The 17,628-nt window shown below is 69.7% G+C and overlaps 2 protein-coding genes across 3 annotated transcripts; both read right to left on the reverse strand.

Annotated features, from left to right (window-relative positions):
* Positions 1–69: 69 nt before the first annotated feature.
* Positions 70–3,679, reverse strand: PRXL2B (peroxiredoxin like 2B). The gene is given in 5 exon segments (XM_089299408.1): positions 70–1,026; positions 1,029–1,067; positions 1,658–1,736; positions 1,850–1,967; positions 3,654–3,679. Coding segments are annotated over 5 exon segments (741 nt in total). The 3' UTR covers positions 70–547.
* Positions 3,680–4,992: 1,313 nt separating this feature from the next.
* TNFRSF14 (TNF receptor superfamily member 14) lies at positions 4,993–16,340 on the reverse strand. 2 transcript variants are annotated; one of them, XM_089299356.1, is made up of 4 exons: positions 15,808–16,340; positions 13,251–13,436; positions 12,541–12,572; positions 4,993–5,935 (listed from the first exon to the last, which is right to left on the reverse strand). In XM_089299356.1, exons 2-4 carry the CDS (start codon positions 13,405–13,407, stop codon positions 5,828–5,830), a joined length of 297 nt encoding a protein of 98 aa, XP_089155482.1. In that variant the 5' UTR covers positions 13,408–13,436; positions 15,808–16,340; the 3' UTR covers positions 4,993–5,827. The 2 variants fall into 2 exon arrangements, 1 of the variants encoding a protein (XP_089155482.1); XR_016210289.1 differs by lacking the exons at positions 12,541–12,572; positions 13,251–13,436; positions 15,808–16,340 and adding an exon at positions 8,553–12,389.
* Positions 16,341–17,628: the final 1,288 nt, after the last annotated feature.

The following is a 17,628-nucleotide window of genomic DNA, read 5'->3' on the forward strand; positions in this document are numbered from 1 at the left end:
TCCCAGGTTCCGGCGGGGATCAGGAGGCCCCGGAGCTGAGTCTGCAGGTGGCGCGGTCCGGATGCCAAAGCAGAGGCAGGCAGGCAGGCTGACCGCTGAGAGCCCAGCGGCAGCAGGGCCAGGGAGGGCCAGGCCTGGGGTTCCACTCTGGACCTGTGGACCCCGAGGGATGGGGGGCTGGACCACACGGCCCTCCTCGCAGCCAGTGCCCCGCAGGCTGCACCCGGCACACACGATTCTCACCCCAGGAAAAGCTCTCCTGGCCAGCTGACTGGCCAGGTCACCTGGCTCTGCAGTGGGGTCCCAGCCAGCGCCTCCCTAGCCCCCCACACAAGGGCGCTGAGCCCCAGCCCCCGGCCTGGGTCCTGGGGACCCTGCTGTCCCCGTGCCCTCGCAACACGGGCCAGAGGCCTCCAGAGCGCCCACCGGGCGCATCCCTCAGCCGGACTGCCACTTTCACCAAGGGGGAGGGGACAAGGGCGCCCCCAGACCTGGGAACCCTGGGCCGGGGTGGGGGCAGTGAGGACGCAGACGTGGCAAGCGCAGTTTAATGGCTCATAGCGGCCCGCTGGCCAGGCAAGGTCCACGCGGGCGGCCCAGCCCCTGCAGGAGCCTCTTCGAGCTCCAGGGGCCCAGGGCAGCACACCCGGCCAGCTCCCGCGGGGCCGTCACCTCCCACACAACTCCTGGCACACTGCACGGGCAGAGGGGGCAGAGGGACCCGCAGGCCAGCCACACTGCCCCGGGGGCCAGAGCAGCGGGGATGCCCACGCGCTGAGCACCCTGGACACCCGAGACGCCCGACCCAGGGGTGCACCACCCTGCCCCCAAGGCCACCCTCCACCCTGTGGCCCCCTCTGCAGCCCCCACCCTGCAAGGGGCCCTGGCTGCGTGCCTGCCCAAGCCCTGGGAGCAGGGGTGGGTGTGGGGCAGGGCAGGCCCCGCTCCCCTGGGGGGGCTCGCTGGCGCAGACCTCTGCAGAGATGCCCAGAGCCTGCAGGATGCTCTCGCGGGGGACGCAGTCGCGGGGGACTTCTGGACCAAGTGCAGCAGCACTTTGTCAGCACCTGCCACCAAGGGTGGGCGTCAGGGGGCCGTGGGCGGGCTCAGGGCCATGGGCAGGGCTCAGGAGTGGGGGCGGGGCTCAGGAGATGTGGGTGGAGCTCAGGGTGGGGGCGGGGCTCAGGGCAGCCATGGGTGGGTCTCAGGGGTGGGGGCAGGGCTCAGGGCAGGGCTCAGGAGTGGGGGTGGGGCTCAGGGGGACTGTGGGTGGGACTCAGGGGATGTGGGCAGGGCTCAGGAGTGGGGGCAGGGCTCAGGGGGACTGTGGGTGAGGCTCAGGGGATGTGGGAGGGGCTCAGGGGATGTGGGGCGGGGCTCAGGGGGACTGTGGGCGGGGCTCAGGAGTGGGGGCGGGGCTCAGGGCTGCCATGGGCGGGGGTCAGGGGGGCCATGGGAGGGGCTCAGGGTACCCATGCACTGGGCTAGCCCGCTCAGCTCGGCAGCTCGGACTGGCCACGACCCCCACCTGAACGCCCACAGGAGCGCACTCCTACCCGAGCTGATGCTGAAAGCTGTGACAAGGACAAGCCCGGGGGGGGGGCAGGGCAGGGCAGGGCAGGGCAGGGCCCTCCCGCGAGGGCATGGCCGTCCCCACCCACTTTGCTGACCACCAGCAGCCCTCCGCTCTGCAGCAGGTCCCCAGACAGCTTCCCCTGGATGCCAACAGCCTTGGCCTGGGAGGAGGGAGGCAGGGCCTGGGAGGAGGGAGGCAGGGCCTGGTGAGCCCCAGGGGGCAGCCCCCGGGGCTCCCACCCCGCTGGGCCCATGCGCGTTGGCTGGCACAAACCTCGGCAGCCACGTCTCGCACCAGCTTCCCCAGGGCGGCTGGCGGGCTGCTCAGGCTGTTGCACCTGCAGAAACACCGGCGCGCCTGCCTGGGCTCCAGCTCCGCCCCGACCCCTGCCCTGGCTCCGCCCCCGCCCCCTGCCCCGGCTCCGCCCCGACCCCTGCCCCGGCTCCGCCCCCGACCCCTGCCCCGGCTCCGCCCCGACCCCGGCTCCGCCCCCGACCCCTGCCCCGGCTCCGCCCCGACCCCTGCCCCGGCTCCGCCCCCGACCCCTGCCCCGGCTCCGCCCCCGACCCCTGCCCCGGCTCCGCCCCCGCTCCCTGCCCCGGCTCCGCCCCCGACCCCTGCCCCGGCTCCGCCCCGACCCCGGCTCCGCCCCCGACCCCTGCCCCGGCTCCGCCCCGACCCCTGCCCCGGCTCCGCCCCCGACCCCTGCCCCGGCTCCGCCCCCGACCCCTGCCCCGGCTCCGCCCTGACCCCTGCCCCGGCTCCGCCCCCGCTCCCTGCCCCGGCTCCGCCCCCGACCCCTGCCCCGGCTCCGCCCCGACCCCTGCCCCGGCTCCGCCCCCGACCCCTGCCCCGGCTCCGCAAGACGCACAGAGGGGCCCGGGCAGCCCCTCCCCACCCAAGCAGCCCTCCAGGAACCTGGAGATGGCACAGGGCAGCCCCGCCCCCGCAACAGGTGCAAGGCCAGGGCACCAGCCGGGGTCCAGTTAACCTGGGGCCTGGCATCCAGAGGTGACCTGGCTCAGCCAGTAGCTGTCAGTTGGGGGAGGTGGCCTGGGGCGCTGGACTGCAAGTCCCCCTGGGGGGGGTCTGGCTTGTTGGGGGGGGGTGTCCGTGAGGACCTGGTCAGGCAGCCAACACCTAAGACCCAGCGAAAGGGCCAGCAGAGGGCTGCAGGGAGAGGAGCAGCCAGGGAGCAGAGCAGCCCCTGCCCCTCCCAGTGAGCCCCTCCCCGCGAGCCCCTCCCAGTGATCCCCTCCCCGCGAGCCCCTCCCAGAGAGCCCCACCCAGAGAGCCCCTCCCCAGAGAGCCCCTCCCAGAGAGCCCCTCCCCAGAGAGCCCCTCCCCAGTGAGCCCTCCCAGAGAGCCCCTCCCCGCGAGCCCCTCCCCACGAGCCCTCCCCGCGAGCCCCTCCCCGCGAGCCCCTCCCAGTGATCCCCTCCCCGCGAGCCCCTCCCAGAGAGCCCCACCCAGAGAGCCCCTCCCCAGAGAGCCCCTCCCAGAGAGCCCCTCCCCAGAGAGCCCCTCCCAGAGAGCCCCTCCCCAGAGAGCCCCTCCCCAGAGAGCCCCTCCCAGAGAGCCCCTCCCCAGAGAGCCCCTCCCCAGTGAGCCCTCCCAGAGAGCCCCTCCCCAGTGAGCCCTCCCAGAGAGCCCCTCCCCACGAGCCCCTCCCCACGAGCCCTCCCCGCGAGCCCCTCCCCGCGAGCCCCTCCCCAGTGAGCCCCTCGCGGGGGCCCTGCCGGAGCCGCAGCCTGGAGCCCACACCCCTGCCCACACGCTCCTCGGCCTCCCTGGGCAGCCCTGCTCTGTCCTGGGCGTCGGGGAACCTAAACAGTCCCTGGCTCCGGCCATGCCGCCCGCCCCCTGCGCCAGGCCCAGACGTCACTGTTAACAGGAAAGTCGGGGAGAAGCCCGCAGACCCAGGCGAGCGCAGCCGGGCTCCCGAGTCCCTCCCCACGCCTTTCTGAGACTGGAGCGACCCCTGGCTGGGTGCCCACTGCATCCAGCGTAGGGGCCCCTAGATACCACCAGGCACTTGGGGGCCCCTGCAATCCCCAGGGAGGGGCCCCGGCCTCACACTTCTGCGCCGAGCACAGGTCCCATCCCCCGCCCCCGGCAGGCAGAGCCACGTCCAGGGCCCGGGACTGAGGTGGTGCCCCCGCACCTGGGCCTGCCCTGGGGAGCGCAGTCCCCAGCTGCCGCCAAGGAGCAGCTGTCGCTCGGAGGGACCCTCCCGGGCTGACCCTGCAGCGCTGTCTCTCTCTCTCTGGCTCTAAGTAAGTAAAATGGTAAAAACGCACTCCTCTTGGTATCCCCATCTGCAGCCCAGGCTCGGCCAGTGCCCCCGGCAGCCCCGCCCTGCCGCTCACCAGGAGGGCGGGGCCTTCCCGGGCGGTGGGAGGGACTCAACTCCAGCTCTGCGTTCGGAGGTGGTTACCTGTCTTCCTGCAGCGGTGAGATGTTCTTACTCAAGAGGGAGAGAACGAGAGAGAGAGGGAGAGAGAGAGAGAGAGACCCTGTCTGACACCCCACAGGCGGCTGCGTGTCCAGCACTGAGCCTGGACTCCATCCTCGTCTCCCCGGGGTGGAGGGACCCAGGTCCTGGAGCCACCCCCAGTGCCTTCCGGGGTCTGCGTGGGAGGGAAGCCCGGACTTGAGCCCCAGCACCCCAACACAGGGCGTGGCGTCTTCACCAGCACCTTAACCCCTGGGCCAAACACCCACCCCCAAATTATTTTGTTACTGTGGAAGATGTAACATAAACGTTACTCCCGGGCTGGCGCTGTGGCTTAGTGGGTAAAGCTGCCGCCTGCATCCTATTTGGGTGCCAGTTCGAGTCCCGGCTGCTCCACTTCTGATCCCCCTCTCTGCTGTGGCCTGGGAGAGCAGTGGCGGATGTCCAAGTGCTTGGGCCCCTGCACCCGCGTGGGAGACCTGGATGGAGCTCCTGGCTCCTGGCTTCAGGCTGGCCCAGCCCCGGCCGTTGCAGCCGTCTGGGGAGTGAACCAGCACGTGGAAGACCTTTCTCTCTCTCCCTCTCTCTAACTCTGCCTTTCAGCTACAAAACAAATCTTTTTTTAAAAAGTGACTCTTCCTCCGGCCCCTGCACTCGCATGGGAGGCCGGGGAGAAGCTCCTGGCTCCTGGCTTCGGATCGACCCAGCTCCAGCCGTTGGGGACAATTGAGGAGTGACCCAGCAGATGGAAGACCTCTCTCTCTCTCTCTCTCTCTCTCTCTCTCTCTCTCTCTCTGCCTCTCCTCTCTCTCTCTGTAACTCTGACTTTCAAATAAATAAATAAACCTTTAAAAAAGAATACTTCTATGAAAATATGTATTTAGAGAAGTGACTCTTCTGCATTTTCCCAAATAGAAACTCTGCCCCTCCCCAGTCCCCGCCCCTCCCCCACAGCCCCCCGCCCCTGGGGGACCCTTCCTGTGACAGGTGTCACATGGCCCAGCGGCTGCCCTGGGGTCGGGTCCCCTGTTCTCTGGGGCTGAAGGACATGACGTGGCCAGTGCAGACCCCGCTGCGGACCCCGCATCCCCAGGGCTCTCTCCGTGGCGCTCGGCCACGCGGGCCCGGTCCTCGGGTGCACCGCGGGCGTCCACACGAGACGCGGGGACGGCTCCACCCACAGCCCCGCAGCAGCCGGGGCGGGGACCTACTCGGGGTGTCGGGACCCCACAGGGGGGGCTTCTCCAGGCCCCTGCGCGGGGCGCCCTTGCGCGGCGACCCCGCCCCGCACGACCCCTGTGCCCTCTCTGGCGCTCATCTGATTCGTGCGAAGTCCCGGGTGCTTCCGCCTGGGGTCCCCCAGGGCCGCTGCATGAGGCCCGGCCCGGCTGGACCCTGCCGGCGGCCGCCAGGGGGCGCCCTTCAGCCGCGTGCGGGGAGCCGTGGTCCCGTGGAAGTCACGCTGTTGTCACCACGCGGCGGCGCCCACGCGCGAATCGGTGCGAGGGGTGGGCTGGGAGCGACGGAGGCGCGGGCGGGGTCCAGGGACGGACGTGCGGACGCGGTAACGCGGCTGGAATCGCGCATGGAATCGGGGATGGAGGTGCAGCCGGGGTCCCGCGGGCGCAGGTCCGGCCGCTCTCTGATCCGCGCCGTACGGAGTCCCCGGAGGCAGCGGGGCGCTGGGGGTCGTGACCCCGCTCTGCGCTGAGCTCCCGCGGCGCGGCCGCCTTTCCGCGGGCGTCTCCGGAGCGTCTTCGCCGTCGGGCGCCAGAGCTGGCAGGGCAGCCGCGGCCCTAGGCCAGCGCAGGCGCCGTCTCCTCCGCGGCCGCCGTGGTGACGCTGGGCGGGGCCTGCAGCGCCTCCGTCTCCTCGGTCTTGGCTCCCGCGCTGGGACCTCTCCCCTGCGAGACGAGGCTGCTGAGACCCCATCCCGGGCCCCCCAGGGCCGCCGCGAGGGGCGTGCACCCTCCCCTGCGCATCCTGCAGGGAGCAGCAGGCTCCCGGGCGTTAGCAGGGCAGCTTGGGGGTGGGGGGAGCCTGGCTCACGGCTGCTGCCCCCCAGGGTCCCCCAAGTCCAGCGAGAGAGGCCGGGCCCCGGAGTCACTTCTGCTGGGAAGCCTGAGGCCCACGCAGGCCCCAGCCCAGCCGGGAGTGGCCACGTCCACCCAAGGTCCTGCCAGGAAGCCCCCAACAATGCAGCCTGACCCCCAGGCAGTGGCCAGGCAGCCGGCCCTGAGCAGCTCAGCACACGGAGGGAGGCCCAGGCGGCTCCTGCGACCCCGCGTGCTGGCCAGGCAGCCTGCCCAGAAGCCCGGCCTGCTGAGGCCCTGTCCACCCACCTCAGTCCCGGAATCGCCCAGGTCAGCCCTCAGAAGTTCTGTGAGGGCTCCCACGGGGCCCTGAGACCCCGATGGGTGCCAGTGAGGGTCCACTGCACAGCCCCCCCCAGGGTAGCCCGCAGACACTGGCAAGGCCCCCGCCCCGTGTCCTTGCACGCGATGCCACACTCACTGGGCCTGCGCAGCTGCCCAGCCCCAGAAACGTCACACCCGAGCCCCCAGGGTGCTGCCCACCTGGGACAGGTGCATCCCAGCCCGCAACCCCCACAGCCTGGCCCTGAGCCCCCCAGCTGAAGGAGCCGCTCGCCACCACCGTGCGCCCCCTGGGGCTCAGCTGCCGGGCGGCCCCAGCGCACTCCGGTGCAGAGCGGGAGAAAGCGAGCCAGCAGCGCGGGAGCCGCGGACCCACCAGGTGCACAACACCCCAGGGAGCCACGGGCCCACCAGGTGCACAACACCCCGGGGAGCCACAGACCCACCAGGTGCGCAACACCCCGAGGGAGCCACGGACCCACCAGGTGCGCAACACCCCGGGGAGCCACAGACCCACCAGGTGCACAACACCCCGAGGGAGCCGCGGACCCACCAGGTGCACAACACCCCGGGGAGCCACGGACCCACCAGGTGGGCAACACCCCGGGGAGCCACGGACCCACCAGGTGCACAACACCCCGGGGAGCCACGGACCCACCAGGTGCGCAACACCCCGAGGGAGCCACAGACCCACCAGGTGCACAACACCCCGGGGAGCCACGGACCCACCAGGTGCACAACACCCCGGGGAGCCGCGGACCCACCAGGTGCACAACACCCCGGGGAGCCTCAGACCCACCAGGTGGGCAACACCCCGAGGGAGCCACGGGCCCACCAGGTGCGCAACACCCCAGGGAGCCGCAGACCCACCAGGTGCACAACACCCCGGGGAGCGCGCCAGCTCCAGCACAGACCCGAGGACGGGAAACCAGTGAGGAGCTCCCGGTGCTGACTTTAGGGCACAGTGAGATCAGGGAGGGGACAGGCGGTGAGGAGGGAGCAGAGAGACCGACCCGCTGCTGGCTCCGAGCGCGAGACAGAGCACAGCCCAGCACTTCCGGGGCAGCCTGGTACAGCGGAACTCCAGGCACGGAGCAGCCCGTGGTGCCCCCATCAGCGCCGGCATCAGCTTCCAGTCCAGCCCCTGCTGGTGCACCTGGGGGAGCAGTGGAGGACGCCCCCGTGCTGGGCCCCTGCACCCGCGTGGGAGACCAGGAGGCAGCTCCCGGCTGCTGGCTGCAGCCTGGCCCGGCCCTGGCCGTCCAGGCCACTCGGGGAGTGAACCGTGGGTGGAAGCACTCACTCTCGCTCTCTCTCGCTCTCTCCCTGTCTTCTGCCTCTCAAATAAATAAATCTTAAAATAATTCCCAAGCTGGATGACAGGCGTTTTGAAATAACCCAGCTGAAGTTTTTAAAAATAATAAATAAAATAAAGGAAGACAATGCCAGGATGAGAGGCCCGCAGATGTGTGGGACACACGCAGAAGCCCACGTGTGCACCGCGGGTGTTGGGGGAGGGGGCCCCGGGAAGCTGTCCGGGGGAGGGGCCGACTCCTGACAGCCCTGGCCGCCCCATGGCCCCTGCAGCTGCCCAAGCACCAGCCCAGGAGCGGCTCTGGGTCCACCAGAGGACGGCAGCCCAAGTCCGGGTGAGGCGAGGGCCGCCGGCCGGGAGGTGAGCGGAGAAATTCAAATCCTGAGAAAAGAAACTGCCGCCCACAGCCGCCGCGCCCTGCAAAGCCAAGCTTCAGAAATCACAGGAAAGCCCAGCCCCAGGGGCCAGCGAGCCCGAGAGGCGTCCTCGCTGCCGGCAAGCCCAGCGGGGTCCTCGGAAAACACACGGAATGTGGGGGGGGGGGGGGGCAGGGGGGAGAACGGAGCGAATCCCCCCCCCCCAGAGCCGCACAGCGCCAGCGGCGAGCAGGGCCAGGGCGGGGGGGGGGGCACACGCAGGGGCCAGCCCGCCCCCCACACACCCCCAGCTCCTCCGGTTCCCACCCAGCTCTGGGGGGCAGCGGATGGCGGCCCAGTGCTTGGGCCCCTGCCACCCACAAAGGAGACCCAGATGAAGCTCCTGGCTCCTGGCTTCAGCCACTTAAAATACACAGACTAAGGGATTAAAAAGAAAAAATCAGTGCCCTGCTACCTGTAAGAATTCACAGCAGGGGCCGGCGCTGTGGCGCAGGCGGCTAAGCCTCTGCCTGTGGCGCCAGCTCCCCTCTGGGCGCCAGTTCAAGTCCCGGCTGCTCCACTTCGGCACAAACCAACGAGAAACGTCACAGGCACCGCCGATGGGCGTCACAGGGGCAGCGCACGCACCCGTGTCGCCAGCACCGCGTGTGAGGCCACAAAACCCCCCACGACAGCCGGGGTCGGGCTCCCAGCTGCCGGCTCCTGATCACAGCAGAGAAACCAGAGACGGGAACTCGGCAAGGCCCTCTTGCGAGGCCACTGAGTCAAAGGAGAAATCAAGAGGGAAATTGAAAACTTTCCCAGAACAGACGAAAATGAAAGCATCGCAGCCGACACAGGATTTCTGGCCGAGAGCGGGCGCGTCAGGAGCCGGGAATGGAGGGGGCAGCGAGGAGCCCAGAGCAGTGGAGAAGCGAGCGGATACAAAGTAGCCCCCCCCCTCCCCGGGCAGAGCTGGCTCGGAGAAGGTGAAGGAGATGGAGGAGGCTCCTTCCCGGAACCACGAGGGGCACGAGGGGCAGGGGGCGGAGACTCAGCACCCTGCCCGGAAGCACCACGGCTCCCGCCGGGCAGCTGGGAGCGACTTCCAGGGGCCGGGGCTGGCGTCGGGCACGGAGCAGGACGCCCGGCCGCCGTCACCAGCCCGAACCCTAACCGGAAACGGCTTCCGCCACACAGAAGCCAGGGCTGCACTGTGAAATTTACAGAACGCCCCAAAGGATGGACAGAGGGAGCTCCCGGCCTCGCTGCGGGAAGCCGGCGCTGCCCGGACACCAAACCCTGCCAGCAGCACAGCAGGAAGGACGCTGGTCACTCATCCCAGAGTGGGCTGCCCACGGCCACAGTCCCCACCGGTGGCTGGGCTGGAGCCTCGCTCGGCCGTCCCCAGCTCCCTGCTGCTGGGCTGAGAGGCAGCAGACAGAGGCCCAGGGGCCTGGGTCCCCACACACGGGGTGTCTGGGGGCCTCACCCTGGACGCGGGCCGTGGACGCCAGATCCCCGCCCACCCGGATCGATCTCCAGTGCTGCTCCCGCAAACGCAAACGCGTAAACAAGCATCCTACAGAGGCTCGGCACGGTCCCCGCACATGCAGCTCAGCCCCGCGTGGGAAGGCTCCACGCCGTGGACTGGGATTCACCCGAGGGACGCAGCCAAGGCTCAGCACGCCAGACCCAACGCCTTGGTGACGAGAGAGTGACAGCATGGGGCCACCCCAGTGACAGGACAGCACGGGGCCACCTCGGTGATGAGAGAGCGACAGTGACAGCCCAGGGCCACCCCGGTGACAGGACAGCACTGGACCACCTTGGTGACAGTGACAGCACAGCACGGGGCCACCCCGGTGACAGTGACAGCACAGCACGGGGCCACCCCAGTGACAGGACAGCAGGGGGCCACCTCGATGACAGGACAGCACGGGGCCACCTTGGTGATGAGAGAGTAACAGTGACAGCCCAGGGCCACCCCGGTGACAGGACAGCACGGGGCCACCCCGGTGACAGGACAGCACGGGGCCACCTCGGTGACAGTGACGGCACAGCCCAGGGACACCCCGGCGACAGTGACAGCCCAGGGCCACCCCGGCGACAGGACAGCACGGGGCCACCTCGGTGACAGGACAGCACGGGGCCACCCCAGTGACAGTGACAGCACAGCACGGGGCCACCCCAGTGATGAGAGAGTGACAGTGACAGCCCAGGGCCACCCCAGTGACAGGACAGCACGGGGCCACCTCAGTGATGAGAGAGTGACAGTGACAGCCCAGGGCCACCCCAGTGACAGGACAGCACGGGGCCACCTCGGTGATGAGAGAGTGACAGTGACGGCACAGGGCCACCCCAGTGACAGGACAGCACGGGCCCACCTTGGTGACAGTGACAGCACAGCGCAGGGCCACCCCAGTGACAGTGACGGCACAGCCCAGGGCCACCCCGGCGACAGTGACAGCACTGGGCCACCTTGGTGACAGGACAGCACTGGGCCACCCCGGCGACAGTGACAGCACAGCACAGGGCCACCCCAGTGACAGTGACGGCACAGCCCAGGGCCACCCCGGTGACAGGACAGCACAGCACAGGGCCGTCTCACGTCCAGGCACTCGGTGACATCCCAGATCCCGTTCGTGATCAGAACCTCAGGCCTGGCACTGAGGACCCCCGCACGCTGTCCCGCTGACCTGACCCCCCTCCCCCCGGTCAGGGAGGGGCCGGACATCGCGTTCCCCTGTGCACTGCGGGACGTCCGCGAGGGACAGGAAAGGGCCAAGCCGCCGTGGGCAAACAGCGCGATTTTATATGGAGAAAAACCTGACGGAAGCACCAGGAAACCCCAGAATTAACACGGGAGAGTGCGTAGCTTCCCGATGAGGAAACTGCTGAGAGAAATCACGAAGAATCCGCTCGGCGCAGACACACAGCCCCGAGGCGCCCTCTCAACCAAGGCGGCCAGTGCTATGAGCCCTGGAACCTGCGGAACCGCGGGAGGGACGGGTCCAGCACCAGCCCGAGGGCTCCCCGTGAGCGCCGACGGGAGCCGTGGACTCCGTTAAAACGCCCACGCTGCCCGCAACGGCCCACAGACGGCGCAGCGCCACCGAACTAGCAAGGCTGTGTTCCTGAGAGCTAGAAAAAGACACAAAATCCAGACGGAACCAGGAAGGACCCAGAGCAGCCGACCACGCCCAAGCGGGCAGCGAAGAAACCATGACCATGAGTCCAAAGCGTCCCACAAGGCCATCCTGACCGCGGGCTCCCTGGGGGTTGCAGAAGTAAGTCCAAGGCTGCAGTCAGCGGTGCCGATGGAGGCAGCCGGAGCGCGGGACAAAGTCTCTCCCGTCGCTGGTGCGGAACCCGAGCACCCGCGCAGAAGCCGGGACCCGCCCCCAGCTCGCCTCACACAAGCTCGGCTCAGTGCGGACCAAAGGCTTAGACGTGAGACGGAAACGCGCTGCGCGGTCACGCTTCCGATCGGCGGATGGCAACGGCGCGGGCAGGGCCGACACCCGGCGGGCACCAGGAGCTCAAGCAAGTCCAGGACAGAAAGAGCACGGGACCCCGGGGGGGGGGGGGGCCGGGCGCGCCGAGCAGCCCCCAGCGGAGGCCCGGGCTCCGGGCCCTGCCGCCCCACCCCAGCTTCTGGCTAACGCACGCCCTGGGAGGCAGCAGGTCTCTACGGGGAAACGCGAAGCAGAACCACCCGGCTGGACCGGCAAACGCTGGTGGGGATGCCGAGGGAGGGGGCAGTGGAGCAGCCGCTCGGACGTCGCCCAAGACGAGAAATCCACCGACGCCTGACCAGCGGCCCCTCCCTGGGCGCAGCCAAAGTCAAGAGACCCTGTTCACGGCAGCCAAGACATGGACGTGGACCAGCCGCCCATGCACCGCCCTGTGGCCAGCAGACGCCCTGCAGTGCCGTCAGCCTTGTGCAGAGGTGAAGTGGCTCCCGGCCTGGAAGGGGGCTGGGCGCGGGGCCTGAGGCCCGAGGCCCGGACAGCAGTGGCCAGCAGTTCACCGAGTGTGTCCATGTGGCCAGCAGAGGCCACTCTACACACTCCCAGGGAAGATATGGCAAAGCCTCGCGGTGACAGACATGCCAGCGTCCTGACCTGGTCGTGCTGTGCCTGCACTCAGACGTCTCGCTGTACCCACGCATGTGCAGTTCCCGCGTGTCCGCTGCCATCACACCAGGCCCCGTGCTGTACCCACGCGTGTGCACGGCTGGGCATGGGAACCCGTCCTCAGAGAAGTGGAGGCGCCATGCCCCTCCCACCGGAGCTCACCTGGCTGCAGACTCAGGACTTGGAGGACTGGGAGCCCCAGCCCAGCCCCAAGACCAGACCAGCCCCCAGCCCAGCCCCCAACCCATGCTCCCCTCCCCAGCCCCCAGCCCAGCCCCCAGCATTGGCCCAGGTTGGGTGGGGAGGAGAAAGTGGGTGCAGTACCTGGACGGAGACAGGCACCATCATCTGGTCACCTGCAATACAGACGCACCATCGGGGCGGGCCAGAGCGAGTGACGCTGGGGGCTTCTCCCTGCTGGCCTGTCCCGGGAGCTGACCCTCACCTGTGGGCGGCCCCCAGGCCAGGACCAGGGAGAGCACTGGGCCCCTGCCCACCTCCCAGCTGCCACGCCCCCATCCACAGCTGGGCCCTGCTGAAACACTCCCGTGGAAGTGGGAGGCGGCCCCAGGAGCAGGTGCCCCAGCCGGGGCCGGGCGGGGAGGACGCCTGGCGGTGCCGGCACCAGGCCCCAGCACGGGGCACCTGCCGCTCTGAACACTGCTTAGAGCTGGGCCCCCCAAGGCCTGCTCCCGGGGGTCCCCAGAGCTGGGGCCCGAGTGCCCAGGGAGAGCCACGACATGGACAAGGGAATGAGTGACACTTGGACTTCCCAATGGGGACACGGGGCGGGGCGGGGCGGCCGCTGACGCTCCCTGCAGCGGGGGGCCGCGTGCCCCGGGCACCCCCACACCACTCCCCGGCAGCCGGGAGCCGGGCCACAGCTGAGTGCACAGGGTGGCAGAGAGCAGAGGCCCCTGCCCCGTCCTCCCCCCGGGGACGCAGGGGTCTCTAAGGGGGGTGGGCTGCTGCCCCTGCCCCGCCCTGCCCCCAGGGGCTGCAGGGGTCTCCCAGGGGGGTGGGCTGCCACTCACTGATCGGCCTTTTCCGTCTTCTCCGTTTCCAGACGACGGCACCAAGAATGACTGGCACCACCAGGACGAAGGCGGCGGCCAGGCCCCCAACCAGGTGGCGCCTCCAGGGGGAGCAGGTGGCGTCGGTGCTGCTGGTCCCAGGCTCAGCTTCTGTCATGAGCCAGGGGCTGCACCTGGGAGAGGAACCTGGGAGCCCGTCATCGAGGGCATGGGCAGAGAGTCCCAGGCTCCCGTGGGACCAGCGGTCCTGGGCGCTGGCCGCCCTGGGCAGCGAGGCAGGATGGTCCCGTGGCTCTGAGTTCCCTGTGCACCCCTCGGGGAGGGGCTTGCTGGGAGCGACCCCGGGACCAGCAGGGGACGGGGGTGCAGACACAGACTTGGGCAGTTCCTGCAGGGTCCTCCAGGTGTCCCCCCAGGCAGCTGAGAGGCCACACGGAGGCAGACCCAGCGCTGTGGGGCCGAAGCCTCCCTTGTACTCAGCGCAGGGTCCCTGCTGGCCACCACGAGCCCAGTGCCCGGACCCCCAAATTCCTCGGCCGGAGGGCCCTGGAGGGTCCTCAGGGAATGCCAGCCCTGCCGGAGGGGGGCCCTCGACTCACCGCACAGTGGGGGGGGGCCCGGGGAAGGGGGAGGGGAACCCCCTGCTGCCCCTGTTTCACCTGACGGAGTCCTGGGGAGTGACCATGGCCATGCTGCCCCCCCCCAGGGACACAACTGGGGGGCTGAGATTCTGCAGAGGGAGGCAGACTCCCCCACCTGCTGCTGCCCCCCCAAACCGCCCCCAGGGCCCCCGAACATCCACAATCAGAGGTCCTCTCGTGCACGCCGCCCCGGTTCCCCCACTTCTGCAGGGGAACCACCCCCTGCCAACGAGCGTCCCCACCCCCACTGTCACCTGCCCCACCCCTGTGCAGCCCCAGGACCCTGGGGGTCGGCAGGGAGAGGGCTGCGATTGGGGACCCCCTCACCCCAGCGTTCCCTGACGGGTGGAGGTGCAGCCTGACCCCGGGCCTCTCCTCCCCGTGCCCATGTGGGCCCCTCCCCTCTCCTGTCCCACGAGGGCTCCTGCTGGGCGCCCAGCAGGCATTCCCCGTGCACCGCACCGCAGTGTAGCAGGGAGGGAGGAGGCTGAGAGACGGGCCGGGTCTCGGAGCCTGGCTCCCAGGCCAGACCTCTGCCCAGCCCGCATCGTCCCCGGCCGTCCTCTGGAGGCCCCGACGGTCCAGCCTGCGGCCCCAGCGGCCCAACAGGAAACTCCCTGATCGCGATTCCTCTTTCTGCCTGGGGGCGTGTCGGGCACCAGGGGATGGGGCAGTGGGCAGTGGGGGAGGAGAGAGAAGCAGGAGGCAGGTGCTCAGGCCTGGGTGGGCGGGGCCGGGTGCTCAGGCCGGGGTGGGCGGGGCCGGGTGCTCAGGCCTGGGGCGGGCGGGGCCGGGTGCTCAGGCCTGGGGAGGGCGGGGCCAGGTGCTCAGGCCTGGGTGGGCGGAGCCAGGTGCTCAGGCCTGGGTGGGCGGGGCCGGGTGCTCAGGCCTGGGGTTGGCGGGGCCGGGTGCTCAGGCCTGGGTGGGCGGGGCCAGGTGCTCAGGCCTGGGGTGGGCGGGGCCGGGTGCTCAGGCCTGGGGTGGGTGGGGCCGGGTGCTCAGGCCTGGGGAGGGCGGGGCCGGGTGCTCAGGCCTGGGGAGGGCGGGGCCGGGTGCTCAGGCCTGGGGAGGGCGGGGCCGGGTGCTCAGGCCTGGAGTGGGCGGGGCTGGCAGGAGGCAGGTGCTCAGGCCTGGGGTGGGCGTGGCCAGGTGCTCAGGCCTGGGGTGGGTGGGCAGGGTCCTGATGCTGTCCTTCCACTCTGCCCCCGGCCTCCCCTGCTCGGCACCAGCACAGCCAGGCAGGGGTCAGAGGCCGAGGCCCGGCCCCACGCTCCGGACGCCTGGTCCCTGGAGTCTAAAGGCAAAGGTTCCCAGTCCCATGCCATCGGCAGAGGGACAGGGCAGGGCAGGGCAGGGCGCTCTGGGGAGTGGGCGCTGCGGGCCTGGTTGAGGTCCCCCGAGCGGGGGCTCGGGGTGTGGGAGCAGCGAGGATCCCGAGGCCCCAGCTGGGGGCGGGGGGCGGGCTGGGCAGCTGACTTCCCAGAAGGCGGGCGCTGCGGGGAGGCCAGGCTGCAGCCCAGACCGTCCCCTGCGGGCCTCTGGCCAGGTTCCAGTGGCCTCAGAGGCCTGGGCCCCCAGCTCCTGACACCAAGGCAGCTTCTGCCCGGAACCCGGGAGCCCCGCCTTCCTCACACCGCGCGGCTCCAGCCCAAGATGCGCCTGCCCCCACCCCAACCTCCCGGGCGGGACCCTCACAGTAACCCCAAGTCCCACAAAGGAGCACGCAGACATAGCCCTGAGCCCACCCCGAGGAGCTGGGCACGGAGAGCTGGGAGCCGGACGAGGCCACGCGTGCAGAGGGGGCGACGGCGCACGAGACGAGAAGTGGACCCTGGCTGCGGGCTGTGGGCTCCCCCCAGGGTTTCTGGATGGACCCCGCCCTGGGGGAGGAGGCAGGGAGGAGGGGACGCACTCACCCCGGCTGCCCCCGGGAACCTGCCTGAGCTTGTGAGCAGGAACGGGGAACCAGCGCCTCCACTTCCCGCAGGCAGGAGGAACACCCGCCCCCGGCGAGAAACACCCAAGGCTGTCCTGGGAAGTTGAACAACAGGCACCCGTGGTCCACAGGAAGGGAAATGAGTCAGCCAAAGACGGCCCCGGCTTTCCCAGGCCGGCAGAGGGGGCCACAGCCACCGCGGCCAGCAGGGCACAGCGAGGAGGGAATGGCCGAAGTCCCCAGGGGTCGGCCCTGAGTGACCGGCCGTGTGTGAGGCCGGCACTGAGCCACTGGGATCAGGGTGGCGGGGACGCACTGAGATCCGCCCAGGGGCCGGCGCTGTGGCGAAGCAGGTAAAGCCGCCACCTGCAGTGCTGGCATCCCATATGGGCGCCGGTTCAAGACCCAGCTGCTCCACTTCCCATCCAGCTCCCTGCTGTGGCCTGGGAAAGCAGTGGACCAAGGTCCTTGGGCCCCTGCACCCACGTGGGAGACCCAGAGGACACTCCTGGCTCCTGGCTTCGGATCGACCCAGCTCCGGCCTTTGCGGCCATTTGGGGGGTGAACCAGCGGATGGAAACCCTCTCTCTCTCTCTCTCTCTCTCTCTCTCTCTCTCTCTCTCTGCCTCTCCTCTGCCTGTGTAACTCTGACTTTCAAATAAATATAAATCTTAAAAAGAGAGAGATATCGGCCCGGCCAGCAGGCAGAGGTGGTGCCGGCACCCAAGGCCGGCCCTCACTTGGGACGATGCCATCCCCACCGTGCATGGACAAACCTGAACCTGAGACCCAGCCACAGAAAGACCAGGGGAGAGACATACGGCGCCCCTTAAAGGGGGAGCCCCCACAAAACACAGCCTCAAGTGGTCAACACCCACCAGAAGTGGCCACTGCGCTGAGACAAGCCCAGGAACTCGGAGGGGAGTGGACATTCAAGACCAAGTGGCCCCGACTTCTCCAGGGGCGACGGGGCCATCTTCAAACACCGAGGCTGGCGGGTGCCGTCCTGCGTCCAGCCGCTGCCCACGGCCCGGGCATCCAGTGCTGGTCCCAGTCCTGGCTGCTGACTTCCAATCCAGCCGCCTGCTGCTGTGCTGGGAACAGATGGGGGTGCGAGGTGTTGGACAGGCTAGCGGGCAGCGGGGTCAGCTGAAGGGCAGCGGGGTCAGATGGAGGGCAGGGGGTCAGATGGAGGGCCACGGCCATGCTCACTCTCTGCCACGGTGGCCAACACCCCTTACCACGCGCAGGCCGGGCCTCCAGGCCCCCAGACCCCAGCAGGCAGCGGCCCCAGGCCCTGTCCCCGGGCCGCCTTGGGGCCTGCAGGGGACCCTCTGGGGTGGCCGGGTGGCCCGCGCACCTTCGGTCCTGCACGCCGACTTGCAAGAGGCAGGACAGGAGCCGTGGCTGAGAGAGGCAGCGGGAGGGACTTCCAGAAAGTTCACTGGAAAAACGTAGAACATTCACAGATTCTAAGACGGCCTCGGAGGGGTGGAAGCCGATGACAGCGTTCGAGCCCACCGGCTGGGGGGCTTTTTCTTTTTTTAATTTTTAGTTATTTGAGAGACAGAGAGACAGACCCCGTTCCCTCCCCAAAGCCTGCCGCTGCCGGGCCACACTGGGGCTGGCGCTGGGAGCCAGGAGCTCCATCCGGGTCTCCCAAGGGGCGGCAGAGACCCAAGCTCTTCAGCCATGGCCTCTGCCTCCGGGTGCGCAGTGCCGGGAGGCCAGGGTGGAACCCGCAGGGGCGGGGCACGGCGTCTGAGCTCCGGCCGGCACCCACCCGGCTGGGAACAGGGCC

This window comes from Oryctolagus cuniculus, chromosome 7 (assembly GCF_051225735.1).
Source record: "Oryctolagus cuniculus isolate XC-2025 breed Fujian yellow rabbit chromosome 7, ASM5122573v1, whole genome shotgun sequence".
In the NCBI taxonomy this organism is placed as follows: Eukaryota; Metazoa; Chordata; class Mammalia; order Lagomorpha; family Leporidae; genus Oryctolagus; species Oryctolagus cuniculus.

Excerpts from the sequence above, each read along its gene's own strand:
- TNFRSF14 (XM_089299356.1), bottom strand. The coding sequence starts at position 13,407 with ATGACAGAAGCTGAGCCTGGGACCAGCAGCACCGACGCCACCTGCTCC. Across the intron at positions 12,573-13,250 it reads AAGACGGAAAAGGCCGATCA|GTGACCAGATGATGGTGCCT; the intron begins GTGAGTGGCAGC and ends TCTGTATTGCAG. Across the intron at positions 5,936-12,540 it reads TGGTGCCTGTCTCCGTCCAG|GGGAGAGGTCCCAGCGCGGG; the intron begins GTACTGCACCCA and ends CTCGTCTCGCAG.